A 20125-nucleotide genomic window follows, 5' to 3' on the forward strand; every position below is an offset into this window, starting at 1 on the left:
TCGAAGCGACACACATTAGAAAGGCTTTCTAATGAACAAAAAATATTAAGATTATGCCTTTTTCGTCATCAGATATACAGTCGCATCTCCACATCTCGATATTGAAGTGACCATCTAGATAAGAAGATCGAAAAAAAGCTCGTTGCTCTGGAAAACGACAACAAAATGTCATTTCTTAAAAGATATTTTAGTTACTAGATAAAGATTGTCGCTTCGGTTCCCTTTGTGGGGCCGTACACATATTACGTAAGCACTTATGGGGAGAGGGGGGGTCGGTCAATATCTTACGCTCCATATAAATAAAAAAATCATTTGTATGAAAAAAATCTTACATGCGGGGAGGGGGGGTCGAAAAACCCAAAAAAATTGCTTACGTAATAAGTGTACGACCCCTGTTCTGCTGTCCGAAACATGTGTGGTACCTAACTGTCAAATCGTATGTGTTTTTCCTTCATTGACATTTAGATCCCCTATCCTCGCTAGCAAAAGATGTTCCGGACAGCGACGACAGCGACAATCTTTATCTGGTAACTAAAATATCTTTTCATTTCTTGGTTTTGATGTGTTTGTTATTGCGGGGAAGGGCCGTTTGGCCGAATACCGTTCGGCCGAACCCCATTAGGGCGAAAGTTGTTTGGCCGAGAATACCATTTGGCCGAACAGATCATAAGGCCGAACAGACCACAAGGCCGAAAGTAATTTGGCCGAATAGGACATTCTGCCGAACAGAACACTTGGAAGAATCGGTTATTTGGCCGAACAGGACATTTGACCGAATAAGACATTTGAAAAGTGAGAAATGAGGTGCGAAAAGTGAGACATCTCACTTTCACTCCTTATTTCTCACTTCTCACTGTAAAAAGTGAGAATTGAGAAATGAAGAACGAGAATTGAGACGTCTCACTTGTCGCTCTTCATTTCGCACTTCTCACTGTGAGTGAGACGTCTCACTTCTCACTTCGCACTACTCACTTCTCACAGTGACAGGTGGAAAACAAATAGTGAGAAGAGAAACGCCTCACTTTCAACACCTAATTTCTCAGTTTTCAAATGACCTGCTCGGCAAAATGACATGTTCGGTCAAATGACCTATTTAGCCAAATGATCTGTTTGGCAAAATAACATATTCTGCCTAATGTCTTAATCGACCAAAGGTCCTATTCGGCCAAATGAGAAGCGAAGGAGGCCTTGGCTAGGAAGGAAGTGTTTTTCTCTTTTGCGCTGACATTTTTTCTCTCTACAATTTCAGCTATGAAGATTGAAGATTCTTGAAATTTTTCGGATTGACCATGGCAATTGGCTTCATTTTGGAATTGGTCTCGCGTAACGGAAGGACTTTTCACTTGGGTTTGGAGAATTAGTAGCATCACTATGGCGAAGGCAACGTTCTGGAAGATCAATTCTGCGGTGTTTGTGCCGTGCTAGAGAGGGAATCAACGACATGACGTATTTGTTAAGTATTTTTTATCCATGTAGTTCTACTTAATTTTTCTCTCTAGATTTATTCTAAATTTTGTATAAGTATTGTTTTTCCCTCCTTTCGGTTAATTACGGAATCCAAGGGCAGTGCTTCTTATTTATGTACATCGTATTTATGTACATCGTATTCTAGAATCAATTCGTCTTGATCCTGGTCTAATAATTTATCCTTCCTATTTTCTTGGGGAATACTTAAAAAGCCAAACCGTGTAGTGACCATTTACATAATTTAGTTCATGTTTGTTGGCATGGGTATATCAAGTTCCTACTGTGATCCCCTGATATGGGAGATTGCATAATAGTTTCTTCTCTTTGGATCGTCCCGAGCGGACGGCTTTTCGAGTCTCATTATCCAAGAATGCAAGTAGGTATTCGTGGTTTTCGATCGCTCTGAAGTAATAAACAGCAAAACAGTTTTTGTTGAAGGGAAAGCGGTTTTCTCCGCCAATTGAAATTTGTTTTCATAATTAAATGTTCAACTAATAATTTCTAGTGAATGAATGTTGCACAAACTGCCAAAATTTCTATAGGATAACATAAATGTTATATTTTTATGGGCAGTATAAGTAGCTTCTGTAAACACTTCCATCACCGAAATACACTCTCAATATTTATTTCCACGGTACACAAACTTCAAACAGTGAAATTTTATACATATTAAAAATCAAAGTTTATCACATTTTAATGAAATATTTGTAAAATAATCAGCAAAAGCTGACATCTGATCACATTTCTTACATTTGGTCTAGAGGATCTATGACCGCCCCCACCCTCTCTAGGTCCATGATAATCCCGTCTTGAATTATGTTTACAAGTTTGTTTTTTGCATTGTTGTTGTACATATCATTGCTTGATCGAAGTGCAATTTGCACCAGTTCTGATCATTCACGGAGTGGCAGCCATTGATATGTACTGTCAGTCTAGGCTAAGCTAAGCTAAGATATGCAGATTGTTCGTGAGAATCAGAAGCTTTTGATTTGCTTGTGCGGTCCATATGTGAATAGATTTAATTAATCGCAATGCTATACTTGAAAACATGCCTCAGAGACTTTTATAGGAGTATCAAAATTTCTGTCGGAATTGAGTGAAAAAAGTAGATCATGTTTGTTTGTTGCTTGAAAGACAAATGTTCAGCATTCAGAGGTCACGTACAGTCGTGATTTATTTAGTAGGCAGAACGATCGGCCAGTCATCACATAATTTGTTCTGCTTTGTGCGGTTAGCAGAACGATCGCCCGATCATCGAAATGTTGTTCTGTTTTGTGCGGGTGAGTAAATTAATTAGAAAGTGAAGATTCAGTTCGCGTCAGTAAGCAGAACGATCGGCCGGTCACCGAAAATGTTGTTCTGCTTTGTGCGGTTAGCAGAGAGATCGGCTGGTCATCGACAATTTTGTTCTGCTTAGTGCGGTCGGTAATTAAAATAATTAATGTTCGTTCGATTATGTTTTGAATTGATCAAACTACACGCTATACACGGCATACCGTTTACCAAAACGAACCCTGCCACAATACCTACCCCATATATCCAACATCCCAGTGATTTCTCGTGGAAGTGCAGATGACTCGTCGGCTTCTATCAAAGCGAGTATCACGTCAACATTTCCCTACCCTTTCCTTAATTGACCTGCATTCGGACACGGCCGGCGCTGGTATTGCTTATTTTTGGGTCACCAGTTCTTACACATTGAAGATGATGTTAGTCCCAAACTTCATCTGTTGGTTCTCTGTGTAATTACAGCTGACCTGGCAATAACGGAGTAGCAACCGTGGGCGGTCAATCATGCTCATGCTCATGCTCAAATGTCCTATTCGGCCAAATGACATTTTCGGCCAAACGTCCCATTCGTCCAAATGATCTGTTTGGCCAAATGACCTATTCGGCCAGGGCAGCAAAATAAAATGTCCATTAAAAATTAGAAATTTTCCATAAACAATTAGGAAATTGCCAATAAAGAAATTAGGGTATGAGCAATAAATAAATATAAAATTTCCACAAAATTTCTATAAACAATTAAGAATTTTCCACAAAACAAAAATAAATAAGCACTTCAAAAGCAAAAATAGCAATTATCAAAGAAGAATTTTCGATAAAGAAATGAAAATGTTCCTCGAAAAAAATTCAAAATTTCCATAAATAAATCAATATTAGCAATAAACAATTAAAAAAATTTCCACAAAATAAATATTTTTTTTCCATAAAAAATTAAAAAATTTCCACAAAATAATCAATAAAGAGCAATAAAAAAATTAGAAAATTTTCATAAAAAAGACAAGAAAGCAATAAAGCTGATGAAATTTTACATGAACTTTAAACGCTTTTAAAGAAGGGGTCTTCTATGGAAAAAAAAAGCACAGTTTGATTGCTTTTTTATATTTCTTTATGGAAATTTTCTTATTTTTTCATTGCTCTTCAGGCCGTTACAAATATTTAATTTAAATTATGTCCTACTTGTCTCCGAAAAGTCAAGGGGGGGGGGGAGCAATAAAAAATAAATATTTAAATGAAAAAAATCAATAAAACTCCTAGGATTTGTTAAACAATGTTTTGAAAATCCTCAAAATTGCCCGAATTTTTTTTGTTGCCCCCTCAAAATTTTTTTTTGGCCGAAAAAAGCCGAGGGGAGGGGGAGACATAATTGTTTTTAAATATTTGTATCGGCCTAATATTGATCATTTTGTGGAAAATTTATATTTTTTTATGGAAGAAATATATTTATTTTGTGGAAAATTTTGTAATTGTATATTGCTAATATTGATTAATTTATGGAAATTTTGTATTTTTTTTTTCGTATAACATTTTTTTTATGGAAAATTCTTCTTTTATAATTGCAATTTTTGCTTTTAAAAGTGCTTATTTATTTTTAATTAGTGGAAAATTTTTAATTGTTTATGGAAATTTTGTTTTATTTGTGGAATTTTTGTATTTATTTATTGCTCATACCCTGATTTCTTAATTGGCAATTTTCTTTTTTTTTTAATGGGAATTTTCTAATTGTTTAGGGGGAGTATTCATTTGGGGTTTGGCCAAACGACCCTTCCCCTATGCATTCTCGCCTTAATAACCCCTGATTTCGAAAAATAATGTAATGCAAAGAAAGAAACAATGGTTTTTAAATAAAAACGAATCAAATATTATTTTTCAAAATTGATATTTTGGATGAATTCTTCCGGAAAAAATCTACCAAGAATTCTTTAGGGAATTGACCTTTCCCGTCATATTTTTTTATTCGCTTAACTTGTCGCTCAATCGATTCTTTATTTTATTTAAGATCAACTTTCTCAGAGAATCCATAGTATTTTTTAAATTGGGAACAAAAAAATCTAAAAAGTGCTGTTTTTCAAGAATGGCCTTACATGTGCCCAACTTTGACGAACATCGGGTGAATTTTTCAGACCGGTTCACACGGGCAGGACTTTTTCGGTTTTTGTTTTTGATTTTAAAAATAGTTAGAGACTTCAAAAAATGTGGGTTTTTTGGGATAGTTGACCTTAAAAAAGCCAAAGAATCGACTGAGATAATAAAGCGAGATACAATTTTTGACGGAAAAGGGCAATTCTCCCAAAATTTTCTCCGAGAACTCTTCTAGAAACTCAGCCGAGAATTTCTCCACAATTCCCCCCGAGATTTTTTTAATGAATTCCTCAATAAATTGCTTTTGGAATTCCTCCAGGAATTCATCCAGCAATTCCTGCGGAAATCCCTCCAGCAGTTCTTCCGAGAATTCCCCCAGTAATTCCTCTGGGAATTTATCCAGCAATTGCTGGAAGATCTCCCTGAGGAATTGCTGAAGGATTTCTTTGAGTACTACCTGAAGGACTTCCTGGAGGAATTCCCGAAGGAATTGCTGGAGGAATTCCCGGAGGAATTGCTGGATGACTTCCTGGAGCAATCTCTAGAGGAAATCCCGGAGATGTCTGAAAGAATTCTCAGAGGAATTTCCGGAGGACTTCTTTAGGAATTCACGAAGTAAATTAAGGAGAAAATGCTCGGGAATTGCAGGCGGAATTTCTGAAGCAATTATTGTAGGAATTCCCGAAGTATCTTGTGAAATTCTTAGAGGAGTTTTCGGAGGAGTCTTTTGAAGAATTCCCGGAAGTATTCTTGAAGTACTCCCTGGAGCAATTCGTGGAGGAATTTCTAGAGGAATACCTTAAGCCTAATTCCCGGAGCAGTCTTTTGGAGAAATCCTGGAGGAATTTACGGAAGACTTACTCGAGGGATTCCTGGAGGACTTTTTAGAGGAATTCCCGCAGAAATTGCTGGGGGAATTCATGGAAGAATAGTTGGAGGGATTCACGGAGATATGGCTGGAGGAATTCGCGAAGGACTTCCTGGAGGTTTTCCCGGAGGATATCCTGGAGGAATTTCCGCAGGACTGCCTACCCGGGTAGGAGCAATGAACAAAATAACAAAACATGATATGGACTTGATTGATATAAGAGATAAAAGAACAGGCAACAGTATCAAAAATTTGCACCAAAAAATCATTTAATTCCACCAATTATTTCGATATCTTTGCAGATACGTATTTCGACCACAACTGGTCGTCTTCGAGTCGAGTCAAGTACGAGACACTGAAGACGACCACCCAGTTGTGGTCGAAATACGTATCTGCAAAGATATCGAAATAATTTGTGGAATTAAATGGAGAATACTTAACTCGTCTTAGACGGTATTGATCAGTTATTACAAATAGCATAACCTGATATCTTCATGATATTTTAGTGCAAAATATTGATATTGTCGTCTGATCTTTCAATCATGTCCATATCTTATTTTGCTATCTTATCAACATTTGATATTATTGCGCTATTTTCGTCTACTCGGGTAGAGGGATCCCCGGAGGATTTCCTTGAGGAAATGCTGGAGGAATTCCCAAAACAATGCTGGCGGATTTCCAAATGAATTGCTGAAGGAATTCCCGGAGGTACTGCAGGAGGAATTTCAGGAAAAATTCTTGGAGGAAATCGTGGAAGAAATTCAAGAAATTCCTCCGGGAATCCCTCTAAGAATTTGCCCATGAAGCCTTCCAACAGTTCTGCCGGAAATCCCCCCGGAAGTACTTCGAGAATAGCCTTAGGAAGTCCTCCAAAAAAATTTCCAGAGACTCCTCCGGGAATTTCATAGTCGTACCATTGAATGTGCTATTACAGTAGCCGTTCGATAACTGCAAAATGTTTACTTTTCAGTTAACGAATGCCGTTCGATAACTGCAATGCATTCTAGACGTCAAACGGTTGTCATGTTTTTATTAGCCTAATATTTACAATCAGCACGTCAGAACGCCAAATTATATCGAAGTGAGGACTATAATCCAAATCGTAGATGATGACAGTGTCTGCAGTGCCCATGTTGATACACCGGCCACGGTTGGTGAGAGTAAACAAATTTGCTGCGTTCCGGTTCAGTTCGGTCATGGATTCCAAGAGGTATTGCTGAAGCAAATCCTAACCTAATATCCTGGAGCACTTCCTGGAGAAATTCACGGAAAATTTCATGGAGGAATTATTGAAAGAAATCCTAGAAAAAACTTCGTAAAATTCCTTCACAAATTCCATCGGAAATATATTCGGGAATTCCTCTAAAAATTTCTTCGGAAATTTCTCTGAGAATTCCTCCAGGACTGTCTCCAAGGTTTTTTTTCAAAAAAAAATCATGAATTCCTTCGGTAATACCTCCAGCAATTACTTCAGGAAATGCAAGGAAATATCTCCGCTAATGCCTCCAGAAATTCCTCCAAGAACCCTTCAAATACCCCTACGAGATATGGATAAAACAAAAGACACATGTTATTGGAGGACACATTTAGGTTGATTTCATTACTGGGGACATCGTTGATGCCGTGGTTACTATAGTTGGCCATTTTAATCAAACTCCAGATCATTTGATGATATTAGAAATATCGAAATCAAAATTAATAGAGCTTCTATTGTTTATATATTAAGGTTTTCTGGCTTTTCCTGGATATTACATGATGAAATAATGAAAAAACAATGTATACAAAATAACCCACATTGACATAAAACCCGAAAGGTTTTAAAAAAAATCTTTTTATCTGATATTTGTAAAGCAACGATAAAATTTTTTGTATCCATTTAATCAGATAGGGAAAACCCATAAAACATATACACGAACAGCTATTCGCTGGAGATATAAAAATCCACTACGGAGTCCATCTCCATATGGTATGTTATCCGCCGTCTGAAATCCCAAAGTCCTAACTCCCTTAATCACGATAATTAGAAACGGCGGGTGTCTTTACTCACCTTTACTAACCAGTCAGCCAGATTAGCCATTGTAATCAAGCAGCAATCTCGACTCACCAACACAACAAACAAATCAAACGTGACTGATAATGAAATTGAAAACTCTTCGTCCGTTATCAATCTCCCCAGGAAGCGACGGCAGGTCCCACTCACCGCCGCGGCGTGCCCTGTGTATCGCCTATCTTCATCGACGGCAATATACCTGTCTCCTTGAACTTTTGTGCCGGCTTATCACCTATGTATGGCACCTAATCGCACCCAGGCCTGGGGTGCTATAGAAATAACCTTTAGTACTCGTGCAACAGTTAATCCACGATATCAGTGCTGCAGAATCTCCCAGCGGGTGAACGTTACAACAACAATTGTATTTCAATATATTTTTTTGACTGCACTTGATTCAATGACTCCGTTGGAATTCTTTCTGCACTGGTAGCGTAACGAAATCTCAACCGTTCCGAAATCACTATGAAACACGTGATAGAGCGCCGCTGTTTGCAGCAAAATCAATGAAACCCGAGCACGATTGTTGAACGTGTTGATCAATTCAAAAGAACATCTGTTTCACTATCTATCAATTGCGATGGGGACGACCTGCAACTGCACCTCGACAGCTTCCTAGCAATGGCTGATAGGTGTTAATCGTGTTCGTCGTAGGGTTGCCAATAATAGAACATCGGTATACTGTCAACGATGTAAGTGTGAAGCGCTTTTAGCGATTCGTTGTTGATTGTCATTTAATAGCATTCTCCACAATCGGTAGTGCGAACTGCTGACAATGCATCAGCTACAGATGAAGCGCATCGTAACCTACAGAAGATAATGAAAAGACTTCATGTCAGATGGTAATTATTAGAGGTTTTTGAATGATGACTCGTTTACGTGTGTAGCGTATGTGGGGGATGCTTCCACCCGGGCGAATTTATTCAGTTTTTAATGGTGGGTCTTTCAATGACACTTGTAACATATTTAAACATGGATGAGATTGGGGAATTCTCTTATAAATAATGATAATATCTAAGTTGGCAAGCAGTAAATAAGCCACAAAGTCGCACCCAAGCGGGTTTTCATGCTTTGGGACGTGCGTGTGCTTCACACTCTCCATGCGGGTGCTTTCGCAACCCCAGTAATGCCTCCATAGCGGATACCGCAGCAGAATACACGATAAACTACATCTTCTCGAGGCTTGTCATGGTTTCTAAGTATTGGGGTCTGCCCCTATATGGTTGGATATAGGGGAACGGTTCGCCACTTCATCTCATAGCTCCTATTCCCATCCTATCAAAAACAAAGCAATGGAAAGGAATTCTGTTCGCTTATTATTTTTGTGATTTTTTTCAGCAGTGAGCACGCATGTTGACAAAAAGAAGCGACGAATTTGGTGCCGTATTTCTTCGTTTAGCGATGAGATGGATATATGTACAGTAAGATGGAGATCAGAACAGTTTCCCTAGTTATTGCTTTTTTTATTTGATAATTTTCATATTTAAATTATGGACATTTTTGTGGAAAAAAAATGTGAAAATTTTGTAATTGTATATTGCTAGTATTGATTTACCTATTTCTGAAAATTTTATATTTTTTCAAAGGATAATTTCTTTACGGAAAATTCTTCGTTGATAATTGCATTTTTTGCTTTTATAAGTGCTAATTTATTTTTTGTTTCGTGGAATATTCTTTATTCCTTATCTAAATTTTGTATTATTATTGGAAATTTTATATTTATTTGTTGCCTATACCCTGATTTCTTTATTGGAAATTTCATTGGCAAATTCATGACACTTTCCAAGCCCAATTTTCCAATACTTGTTGTTATCAGTTCTATTGTACATTCTTCTAATATTACACAAAAAATACTTCCCGCGGGAAACTCTAAGAAGATTTTTTGGAATCTTTCTGGAATTTTCACAACAAATTTTCTTGGATTTTCACGGAAAATTCTTCAGAGTTTCCGTGGAAGATTGTTCTAAATGTGGATTCCTACAAGAACAAAGTTTGTATTGCAACAGAAATTGTTCGGAGTATCATTAGAAAACCAATTGGAAGAAGCACAGATTCTTTGTTCCAATTACTATGAAAAGTTCTTTTTCTCGGAACGTTTTCCACAATATTTGACCGTCTAAGACGAGTTAAGTACTCTCCATTTAATCCCACTACGTTTTTCAGAGCTTAAATTTTTTTTCTCAAAATATTTGGTTTCTTCCCCGGTCGCTCTGTGGAAACGATTCTTGTCAGTTTTACTTTGTTTTGCATGGAGAACATGAGTAAAAAATTTCAAATAGATGCCGTTTACACCGATCTCAAATCTGCTTTTGACAAAGTTAACCATGACCTGCTGCTTGCAAAACTAGAAAAAATAGGCTGTTCTTTTGCTTTATGCACCTGGCTCCGATCTTATCTGGTTGGCCATAAAATGTCGGTCAATATTGGAAATGATTTATCCGACTGTTTCTCGAACCTTTCTGGAGTTCCACAAGGTAGGACCATTGCTATTCTCGTTTTTCATAAACGATGTAACCCTTATACTGCAACGTGGAAGTATGCTGCTCTTGTTTGCCGATGACCTTAAAATCTATATAGTTATCCGAGACCTCACTGACTGCTATGAGCTACAGAACCTTCTCGAAATCTTCCATGACTGGTGAACTCGGAATATAATGGTTCTAAGCATTCCTAAGTGCTGTGTCATAAGTTTTCGACGCACGACTAATTTCATCCAGTTTGACTACATTATTGCTGGTTCTCCACTTTAACAGGAGTTATTTTGTATGAAAAGCTTACCTACACCCGCCACTTCTCAAATACCATCGATAGAGCCAATCGCCTGCTTGGGTTCATGTTCAAAATCTCCAATGAGTTTCAAGATCCGTTGTGTTTTAAAGCGTTATAGGGGAAGTGCACCGGTTTTGGCCAACTTAGTGCCTAATTTGGCCAACCCTTAAATATACATATTTTCCCAAAATAATCGATCAGTTGAAAGCAGCGTTGAAGCATGAGGGATATATCTCTTGTTGGAACTAATAAAATTCTTGCAAATTGCTTTATTTTTGGAGTTATTCGCAAAATTGGCCAAATTAGGAACATGGCCAAAACCGGTACAGTTCCCCTACTGCTCTTTGGTACGCTCAATACTAGAGTTTGAATCTGTTGTTTGCCGATCGCTGTCGTCTACACGGATTAGATACTCTAGCCAAGCGGAGAAATGTTGCTCAGTGTATTTTTATTGCCAAGATTTCAACATCTGATGCTCCTGAGTTGCTGTCGAGAATTAGTTTACCACCTGTCCGAACGCTTCGAGCACGAGCGCTGCTACACGGAAAGCCACAAACAACTAACTGTGCTGCTAACAGTTCCATTGTCGCCATGATTCATCGATTCAACGAAGTGTCCCACGAATTTGATTTCCACATTTCAACATCCAGATTTCGCTGTCGTTTGCTGAGCCGTATGTAATGTTTTTTAATGTTTGACCACAACTACATAGATTGAAGAATCTCTACGTTAGGCTTTCAAATTTTCACGGAAAACGGTATTCTAACGGAAGTTTTTTTCGATTTTGAAAGGAGTTTATTTGGATTTCCACAAGAATTTGTTTGGTGTATTGTCCATAAGAAAATCTTCAGAAAATCTATGAGAAATTATTACCGAGAAATAGCGAAAAACGACGATAAGCCAAAAGCCAGCTTACCTAATTTCATATGGTCAAAATTAACGTTTGGGCGAAACGGTTTGGCCGAAATTGTCATTTGGCTAAAGCGACATATGGCCGAACCTGTAATTTGGCCGAGAAAGCCGTTTGCCCTAACAGATCATTTGGCAGAGGAGGTCATCAGACCGAAAATGCCGTTTGGTCGAAAGGTTCGTTTACAGAGAAAGCCGTTTGGCCAAAAATTTCATTTGTCAGTAATACATATGTTCAAAGTGGACTTCAATAAATATGGACTTTTTCGATGCAAAAAAGTCCATGGAATACAATTTTCTTCTTTTTTTTCTTTTTTTCACATTTTTTCTCAAAATGTGTGTTGAACGATGAAATTCGTCTTAATACAATATAAAAATATATGTTATTTGCGTTTCAGTCTAATCCGCATATTTTGGTCCATTTTAAGATGATTCAGTTTTTATAATAACGTAACCATTTTCAGTCGCTAGCTTGCACACCGCTCTCAGATTTCGTTAGTTTTAAATCCTTTGATTTACGATGATTATATTGATTATATTGCACAGTTTAACTAAGTTTTCTTTTAGACGAATCAGTTGAAACACGGTCTAGTGAGGTCAGTGGATAACACGATAAGAGGCCTACTCTTAGCACCACATATCTATTTATTTATTTCAGACAATAGTACGTTTGATTTATTGTAGTTGTACAACCTATCATTTGAAGGGTAGTATACACCACAGTTAGTAATGAAGATTTCGCTAAGCTTAGTGTAGACACAATAATATACTTGGTCACAAATACTAACTACAAAGCCTACCTGTTTTAGTAACAAAGCAAACTCTATGTGCATGAGAAAGTTCGCTTCAAAAATATTCAATCGATTCGATCGCTGCAAATGGAATTCAAAGGTGAATTAAGTTCCATTTTCTCCTATTGAAAATTGGCCGGTTCGGACTATGGGCTCAGAAGTTATGGTTAAAACACTTTTTTTGCACAAAAACGTGTAGAAATAGACTCTTTTTTCTGACACTTATCGTCGACTGATCTGTTGGCAACAAGTGGCGTTCCAATATCCTACAATTGTTAGGTGGAATAATCAATGTTTAAAAAAAAAATGTTTTGAATATTTTGGACTATGTTCGTACGTTAAAGCAGGATCGCATTTTCCGAGAGGCTTCGAAACTCTAATATGTGCTGGGGTACTATTAAAATCGGTTTTAAAAAGATATATTGCTTTTATTTTCCGTCGGCCTATATCTTTCCGAAGACAACTGCCGACGCCAGGAAGACGACTCTACCTGGGCCCAACATATCGTACCCATCATGGCGTGGGCTGAAACATATGGCTTTACTTCCTATCCGAGGAAAGGTGCGACCAGACATTTTTTTGTCTTTACTGGAAAAAACCAGGCTTCTACAAGTTTAAATTTCAAACTAAACTTTTTCGAGAGATTACTTGTACTTTTTTGAAAAACTTTTATTATTGGGAAATACATATCTTCGTACATTTTAGAAAGGTGCACAGGATTCTTCTGGTGAGCAAATGTATGCTATATATGTAGACAAATAATAAGAAGGAATAAGTTTTGGCTGTTACGCCCTTTTCAAATGTTGGTCTAGTAAAGTCAGTTGTCTATCTGCGTATACGCCTGGCAGATGTGGATACATAATTTAGCATAATGAACTAAGGTTTTAAACGAAATTTGAATCAGAATATGAAAAATCCCACAATTTCTTTATTTTTATATACTTACTGCTAAAAAACTGATATAAAATTGATCAGATTCGGTAACACACGCTCCACGATGAATTTCTTTGAAAGCGGCACAAATGCAGGGGTATTGTCTTATCGCCAATGGTATATGCGGCGAAAATGTGGCGATTTATCACAGATTGCCTTTACTGTTATTGTAACTCTTTTGGTCGCAAAACAGTTATTCGACTTCGGAAAAGTGAAATCAGAATTGCGTACATAATGTGAAACTGAAAACAATTTTAAAAAAACACCGCGGAAAAAAAAATTAAAATTTCGTTTCGTTTCGAAAAATTTCGAATTTAATGAACCTTGATTTCGTATCGTTTCGAAATATCGAAAGAAATCTTTATTTCGTTTCGTTTCGATCCGAATCAACATAGACATTTTAAATTTCGTTTCGTTTCGTTTCGTTAGGAAAAAGTGTGTTATCGCATACCCTTAGTGTTGGTCAGTAGTTTGTCCAGCGGTAGTATTCGACGCCATTGTGGAAGACGCCATTTTGTTCCAGACCACCAAAGAAATCTCGAGAAATCCCACTTGGCGAAACGGATAATCGGATAATCAGCTTTCCATCCATTCGACTTTCCGGTGCGGCAAGCCGAGCCAGAGGTTCCTCATCAATATCTAAAGGAACAACCCATTGCTTCGACCTGGCACGATCTGACACGCCAGTCAAGCGGGCGATATCGACGATCGCCAAAACCATTCAGTGGTTTCCCAGCAGCTCCATAAGTCAGTCCACGACCCACAGTAATCCGGAAAAAACCGTAATTCGCGCTGTTTATTTTTAGTAGTAATAAGCCAAATTGTGTATCAGAGTTATGAGAGGAAAATTCGTGATCACGGAAGTAGGACAAAACTAGGTAACAATAGTTCGAATAAATAATGCTTGTCAGCATTTTGTATTACCCCAGAAAAGCCTAGTTTTCTTTGGAGATAGAAATTAGAATTTCTTAGAAGGCACACAATTTGCTAAATACCGTCATTAATTCGAAGCAAACTTCGTTAAGAGATAGCTTCTCACCCCTCGCTTCTTGACGTCTTCCAAAAGTTTGAAAACGTTAGATTGTGATAGCTATTCAGTTCCAACCCTAGTAAATGAACACCCTTTGAGTTCATTCAAAAATTATGTTGCGTTTATGCTGAGTTTGCATGTATACTGAACTGTCAACAAATTCGCATAAAACGACCCTGGGAGTTTCCTAACCACGTTCGGAACAACGTTCGTATATCTATAAGCTAAATGACATTTTCGGCCAGATGGGTTTTGACCTAATGGTTTGTTTGGCCAAATGACATATTCAGCCGAACACTTTTCGATCTTGTGCCCTTCGACCAAATGGCCCTTCCCGTCGTTCGACCGAAAGTCATTCGGCGAAAAGTAATTTATTCTTCTAATGCCACTTGACCGAATAACACGTATGACCGAAAGTCATCTTGCCAAATTACATTCGGCCGAAATGAAAGTTGGTCTGAAACGGCTATTAGGTCGAAAATAGTTTGACTGAAAATGTCATTGAGCCAAAAACAACAAACATAATTTTGTTCGGCAGCATTTTCGGCGTCACGCCGAAAGCTATTTTAGCCGGTGGCGGCGGGAATCGGCGTGACAATTTTTCATTACCATTGTTTCTTTATACAAATACATTAACAGAAAAATCATTTGTATTCCGCCGGGAAAATGTTATAAGCTTTCTCAGGGAAATCTTCAAAATTTTGCAAAATATTCATTCGGATTTTTTTGAATTGTTGGAAATTTTTACTAGCAATTATTTGAAATTTTCTTAAATTTTTTTTCGAATTTCCAATGAAAGCTTTTAGAAATTCCCAGAAAATTTGTTAGGAATTTCGAAATGAAATTTTTTGGAATTTTCAAGTAATTTTTTTATGAATTTTCGTGGGAGATTTTACAGAATTTCCACGGAAAATTGTTCCAAATTTAACGATAAATTATTCAGAATTTTCGCGGGTAGTTCTTCCACATAAAATTCTTTGTAATATCTTGTATATCAACTCTTAGGGCTGTCCATATACCCCCCTCCCCCAGCGTGGACAACTGCCCATATAAATTTCCAAAAATGTGTATGAGCCGTGGAATTTTCACTTGTCATAATTTGGAATTGGAATTGTAGAATTTTGCCATACACCCTTCTCCCTAAACTGTCCACGTGGTATATGGACAGCCCCTTACAAGTTATCACGGAAAACTCTCTGTAACTTTCACATAAAATTCTTCAGAATTTTCAAGAGAGATTCAAGGCGAATTTTACAGAAAATATTTGGAGTTTTTGTGGGAAATTGTTCATAATGTGGAAGAAATTCTTTGGATTTCAACGAGAAGTTGTTTTGATTTTAAAAGGGAAGTTTCACAGGAAATTCTTTGGAATTCGCATGGGATTTATTTTTACTTCCAAGGGAAATTTTTAAGAATTACGGAAAATTATTTGTATTGCTTGGAAATTCCAATGGAAGTTTATCAAAAGGGGAAAAATCATATGGCCGAAAGTCATTCGGCAAGTTGAAAGTTATTCCAAAATTTTGAATAGGTCGAAAACGGTTTGACGAAAATGTGATTTGACCAAAAGCGACATACGGCAGAACTGGTAATTTGGTCGAATTGGTCATGTAACCGAAAATGCCGTTTGGCCAAAATGTTTACTTGGTCTACGGCCGAAACAACATTTTTAGCCAAATGGTCCTTTCTAATTAGTTACGACAGTGGTTCTTTCAGCGAAACGACTTTTCCGGTAGTATGTCAATGTCAGCCAAATGGCATTGGAATTGGACGATCGACCGAAACGGTTATTGGGTCAAAAATAGTTTGATCGAAAATGCTATTTAGCTGAAAGTCGCATACGGCCGAAAATGACATTGCCAAAGGTGTCATATGGCCAACAATTTCGACCCGTTTAACCTATTCGAACAAATACCCCTTTCAGTAAAATATTCAGTTTAGGTAAACAACACTCTTGACCGTATGTCCATTTCAGTCAAATGAAATTTCGCCAAATGACTTACGGCCAAACGACCCCTCTCCATTCAAGAATTTGATTTCATCGAGAAGTTCTTTAGATTGCAATGGAAAGTCGTCGGCAATGTCTGTGGAAAATTCTTCTCAAATTTCACAAATCATTTTTTTCCAGGGATTGAATTCAAAAGAGAATGAAAAAATCGATATTTACGATATGTAGCATACCATGAGAGACTTTTTTCGCAAGCTACCATGATGAAGAACTGATTTGAGTGGCTATACCCCATTTCTTTTAAAAAGCTCCAAACGCAATGGGAACTGGTACTGATGATGCATATCAACTAGCTTTACATAGCTGTGGGAAAAAATATTGGCCCCAACGCTAAATGAGCGAGATATCATCACTTCTCGGTAGGGGTTGCCTATCCGATTCTGTTTTTTTGCACTTGCATATATGTTTGATAAACTTGCTATCATGGCTTGTAATAATTCAAAACAGTGTTTGCCTCTCTTTTATCGTTGTTCGTTATCTATTGATAGCAATTTCTGCAAACCCTGTTTTTTCCACAAGAGGTGAATCTTTTTTTCGTTGGAAATTCTTCGGAATTCACTCGAAAAAAATTTCCGAACAATTCTTCCAAATTTCACCGGATTTCTTTCGGGATTCCAAAGCGAATATTTTCAGAATTTCGAAAAATATTCTGTGGATTTCAATAGAAAATTCTTCGGCGTAACTTTTACGGAAAGATTTTGATATGGAAAATCATAGATCAGCGGCGTGACACGACGGCGCGCCGATGCATAGATGTCGGCGACGGTGTGATGCTAAGAACTAGCCCGAAAATGACTTTTCTGCAACAAAATCTGTCAAACGGCATTTGCCTGCAAAATAATATATTCGGATAAACGATTTTCTGGCAGAATCAACCATTCAACCGAACGACACTTTCGGACGAATTTCCATTCCGGCCAAATGGCCCTTTCTGTCAAACGACCATCCCTTCGAAAAGGTATTTTCGGGCAATTGAGCTATTTGGCCAACAGATTTTTCCAGCCAGTTGAATTGTTGGACCAAATGATATTTTCGGCCAAATAACTTTGAGTGAGTTTCGGTCAAATGATTTTTCGGTCAAACGAAATATTCAACCAAAAAAACTTTCGTCTTTGTGACCTTCGACTAAATGGCTTTCTGACAAACAACCCTTCAGAAATGCTATTTCAACGAGATTTTTTTAGATTTCAACGGAAAGACTTGATTTTGTTTTTAATAGTTTTATTAACAAAGTTCTAAAATATACATAAAAATTGACTGTTCTTTGATAAAAAAAATCAAAACTAACTGCAATAACAGGGGACAAAGACTCTCACTCACCAAAGACGTAAAAAAATCTAATTCACGTGTCCGAAAATCACAACTATGTCAACTACTTTTTTGGCCATTCTGGGCATTTTCAAAAAAGAAAAACGGCCGTAAATGTTTCGGCTAAATAACAAAATGTTGAGAGACAGGATTCTACAACTTCTCCGTACTAAACAAGGCTAGTCTTCTTCTCTCCTCCATGGCTCCACATTCCAACTGGAACTTGGCCTAGCTTATCAACTTAGTATTCTATTAGCATTTCCTCAGTTATTAATTGAAAGCTTTTCTATGCCCACCATTGCATGATGAGTATGTATCTTGTGTGGCAATTACAATGTCACTATGCCCAGGGTGTCGAGAATGTTTCCAACCCGAAAACATCTTAGACCGGACCGAGAATCGAACTCGCCATCTCCGGATTGGCAATCCTACGCCTTTGCTCGCAAGGCTACTGGAGATCCCTGGAAGCTAGTATATTTACGATATTTCAGCATAAAAACCACAAGATTAAAATATGTTTCAATGTTTTCGTATGCCAAAAATTGTTTACATAATTCATGAGAAAAAACGCCTTTAGTTTTTTCTCTTCAGTATCGGAACAACCCTTCTATCACCTTTTGTTCTAGATGATGAATCAATCATTTCCCAGTAAAAACAAACGACACATACAACCTTACTTTTCAAAATCTCGGATCTCATCTCACCCTCCCACCATTGAACCACATTCCTTCCATCTTTCTTCACACTAGCATGGAAAAATTCTCTACCATATGCCGCACGAGTTCAGAATCAATTTACCTTCGCTCCAATATTGTTTTGTTGTTCGGCCGACGCGTCGCAACTAGATTGGCCCTAAATTGGTCCACACATTTAATTCAATTGAAGAACTGCTATTCTCTGCGCCGTCCACGCGAAAACGACTCAACGGCGTGCTATTTTTGAATACTGCAGCTTCTTCCACGGCCACAATAATCGTATGACCACTTCGTATCACACTCTGATTGCACAATTGATCAACAATAATAAATACTTCGAGCTGCTGCTATCACAGTACGCCACCCGCGCGGAAGCTTCCCGTCCGTGGAGAGCGACTGTTCACACTAATCGGATCGTGCACGTGCCAACGACGCCGCTATGCTTTTTTTCACGCCCCAACTAAACAACCGGCCGGCTGGCACAGAACTGATGCGAAGCTTTCGCTCCAAAATTTCTGCAACGGTTTTCCCACGAGCACGCACACAATCAAATGAATCTCTTTGGTAATCCACCCACGAGCAGAATAGGCACGCACTGCTTGGTAACCAACACAGCAACGAGACACCACCCACCGGAAGAAGGTAAGGATGTGGATCAGCAACAAACTTTCAGCGAAAGCCAAATGAAAACTAATGTTCAAAGCGCTAAGTTTTTTTTATGATACACCCTCCTTCAAATTTGATTTAATATTCACACGCAACTTCGAAGACGACTCCGGATCTGAGGAACGCAAAATTTCACAACAGTTTGAAACCGCACCGAGCAACGAGCACTTCCCGTGACATGTTCTTCCCGTTTGCTATCGCTGAACTGAGACGAATGCGGTGATTTTGTGTCACGGCAGCTCTATAAGCTCGCGAGTGAATCTCACAACGGGGTGAGCATAAATAACGTGACGTAGCTTTTCTAATCCGAGAGCTTATATCATTCACTTTAATTTTATGTTTCAAGTTCAATTTTATGATAGATTCTATGAAGTATGTGATCAATCAATGATTCTTTTCAACAGATCAAACCAAATGTATGGATGATCCCTGACCATGCATAGACCGTATGCTAATGTTCAGAAGAGCTGCCAGCATGATAGAACATTTACTCTCATGTATATTTCTGATAGCTCGCAGCCTGAATTATTATAACATTGATACGTGGACAATATTCAACAAACTCAAACATTCTTCAGTAAAAGTTTAAATGTTTATTCTATGCAAGCTGCGACGAAGCATTCTTAAATTAAAAATGATCGACGGTTGGTTTTTTTCAGAGGTTATTATTAGTAATTGTTTACAACAGTTTAGATTCTGAACAGTTTTACCTTAAAGTGGATTAATCCTAAAGTTTGATTCGGGATATTCCACATTTTGTACACCAAGTGGAAAATGTCATAACGTCGCAAGAACAGCTTATTTGCTTGTCATAAGACGAGTTTATACAATTCCATTTGATTCCACCACTTAATGTACCTTGACAGATACGTATTTCGACCTCAACAGTAAGGTCGTCTTCAGTGTCTCGTACTTGACTTGACTTGAGTCGAGTCAAGTACGAGACACTGAAGACGACCTTACTGTTGAGGTCGAAATACGTATCTGTCAAGGAACATTTAGTGGTGGAATTAAATGGGATTGTACAAACTCGTCTTATAACAAGTGAAGACATTCCACTAAAAAGCTCAACATAATTTTCTTAAGCTTGTTTGCATCAAACACGATTTGTGCGATTGTGTGTTGTCTTCCAAGAGTTTGTTGACTAACATCAACCCGGAAAACGTCTTGGATATGAGTATTTAGTATCTATTATTTTGGACCTACCTCAACTTTATTGTAACACATCCCTTCAAAGCCTCTTTTGATGAAAATTAAGAAAAGCTATC

General features: G+C 37.7%; 1 protein-coding gene across 2 annotated transcripts in view; it reads right to left on the reverse strand.

The window, feature by feature from the left end:
• LOC134213719 (1-acyl-sn-glycerol-3-phosphate acyltransferase alpha) overlaps window positions 1-19069 on the reverse strand; it is a 36319-nt gene extending 17250 nt beyond the window's left edge. The window contains exons 1-2 of one of the 2 annotated variants that reach the window (XM_062693014.1): window positions 18295-19069; window positions 7749-8555 (exon numbers count right to left, since the gene is read on the reverse strand). In XM_062693014.1, the coding sequence (XP_062548998.1) occupies window positions 7749-7778 (30 nt within the window). In that variant the 5' untranslated portion in view covers window positions 7779-8555; window positions 18295-19069. The remainder of the gene's footprint in view (window positions 1-7748; window positions 8556-18294) is intronic. The other variant, XM_062693016.1, reaches the window with a different exon arrangement.
• Between the last annotated feature and the right edge of the window lie 1056 nt (window positions 19070-20125).

Source organism: Armigeres subalbatus, chromosome 2 (genome assembly GCF_024139115.2).
Source record: "Armigeres subalbatus isolate Guangzhou_Male chromosome 2, GZ_Asu_2, whole genome shotgun sequence".
NCBI lineage: Eukaryota > Metazoa > Arthropoda > Insecta > Diptera > Culicidae > Armigeres > Armigeres subalbatus.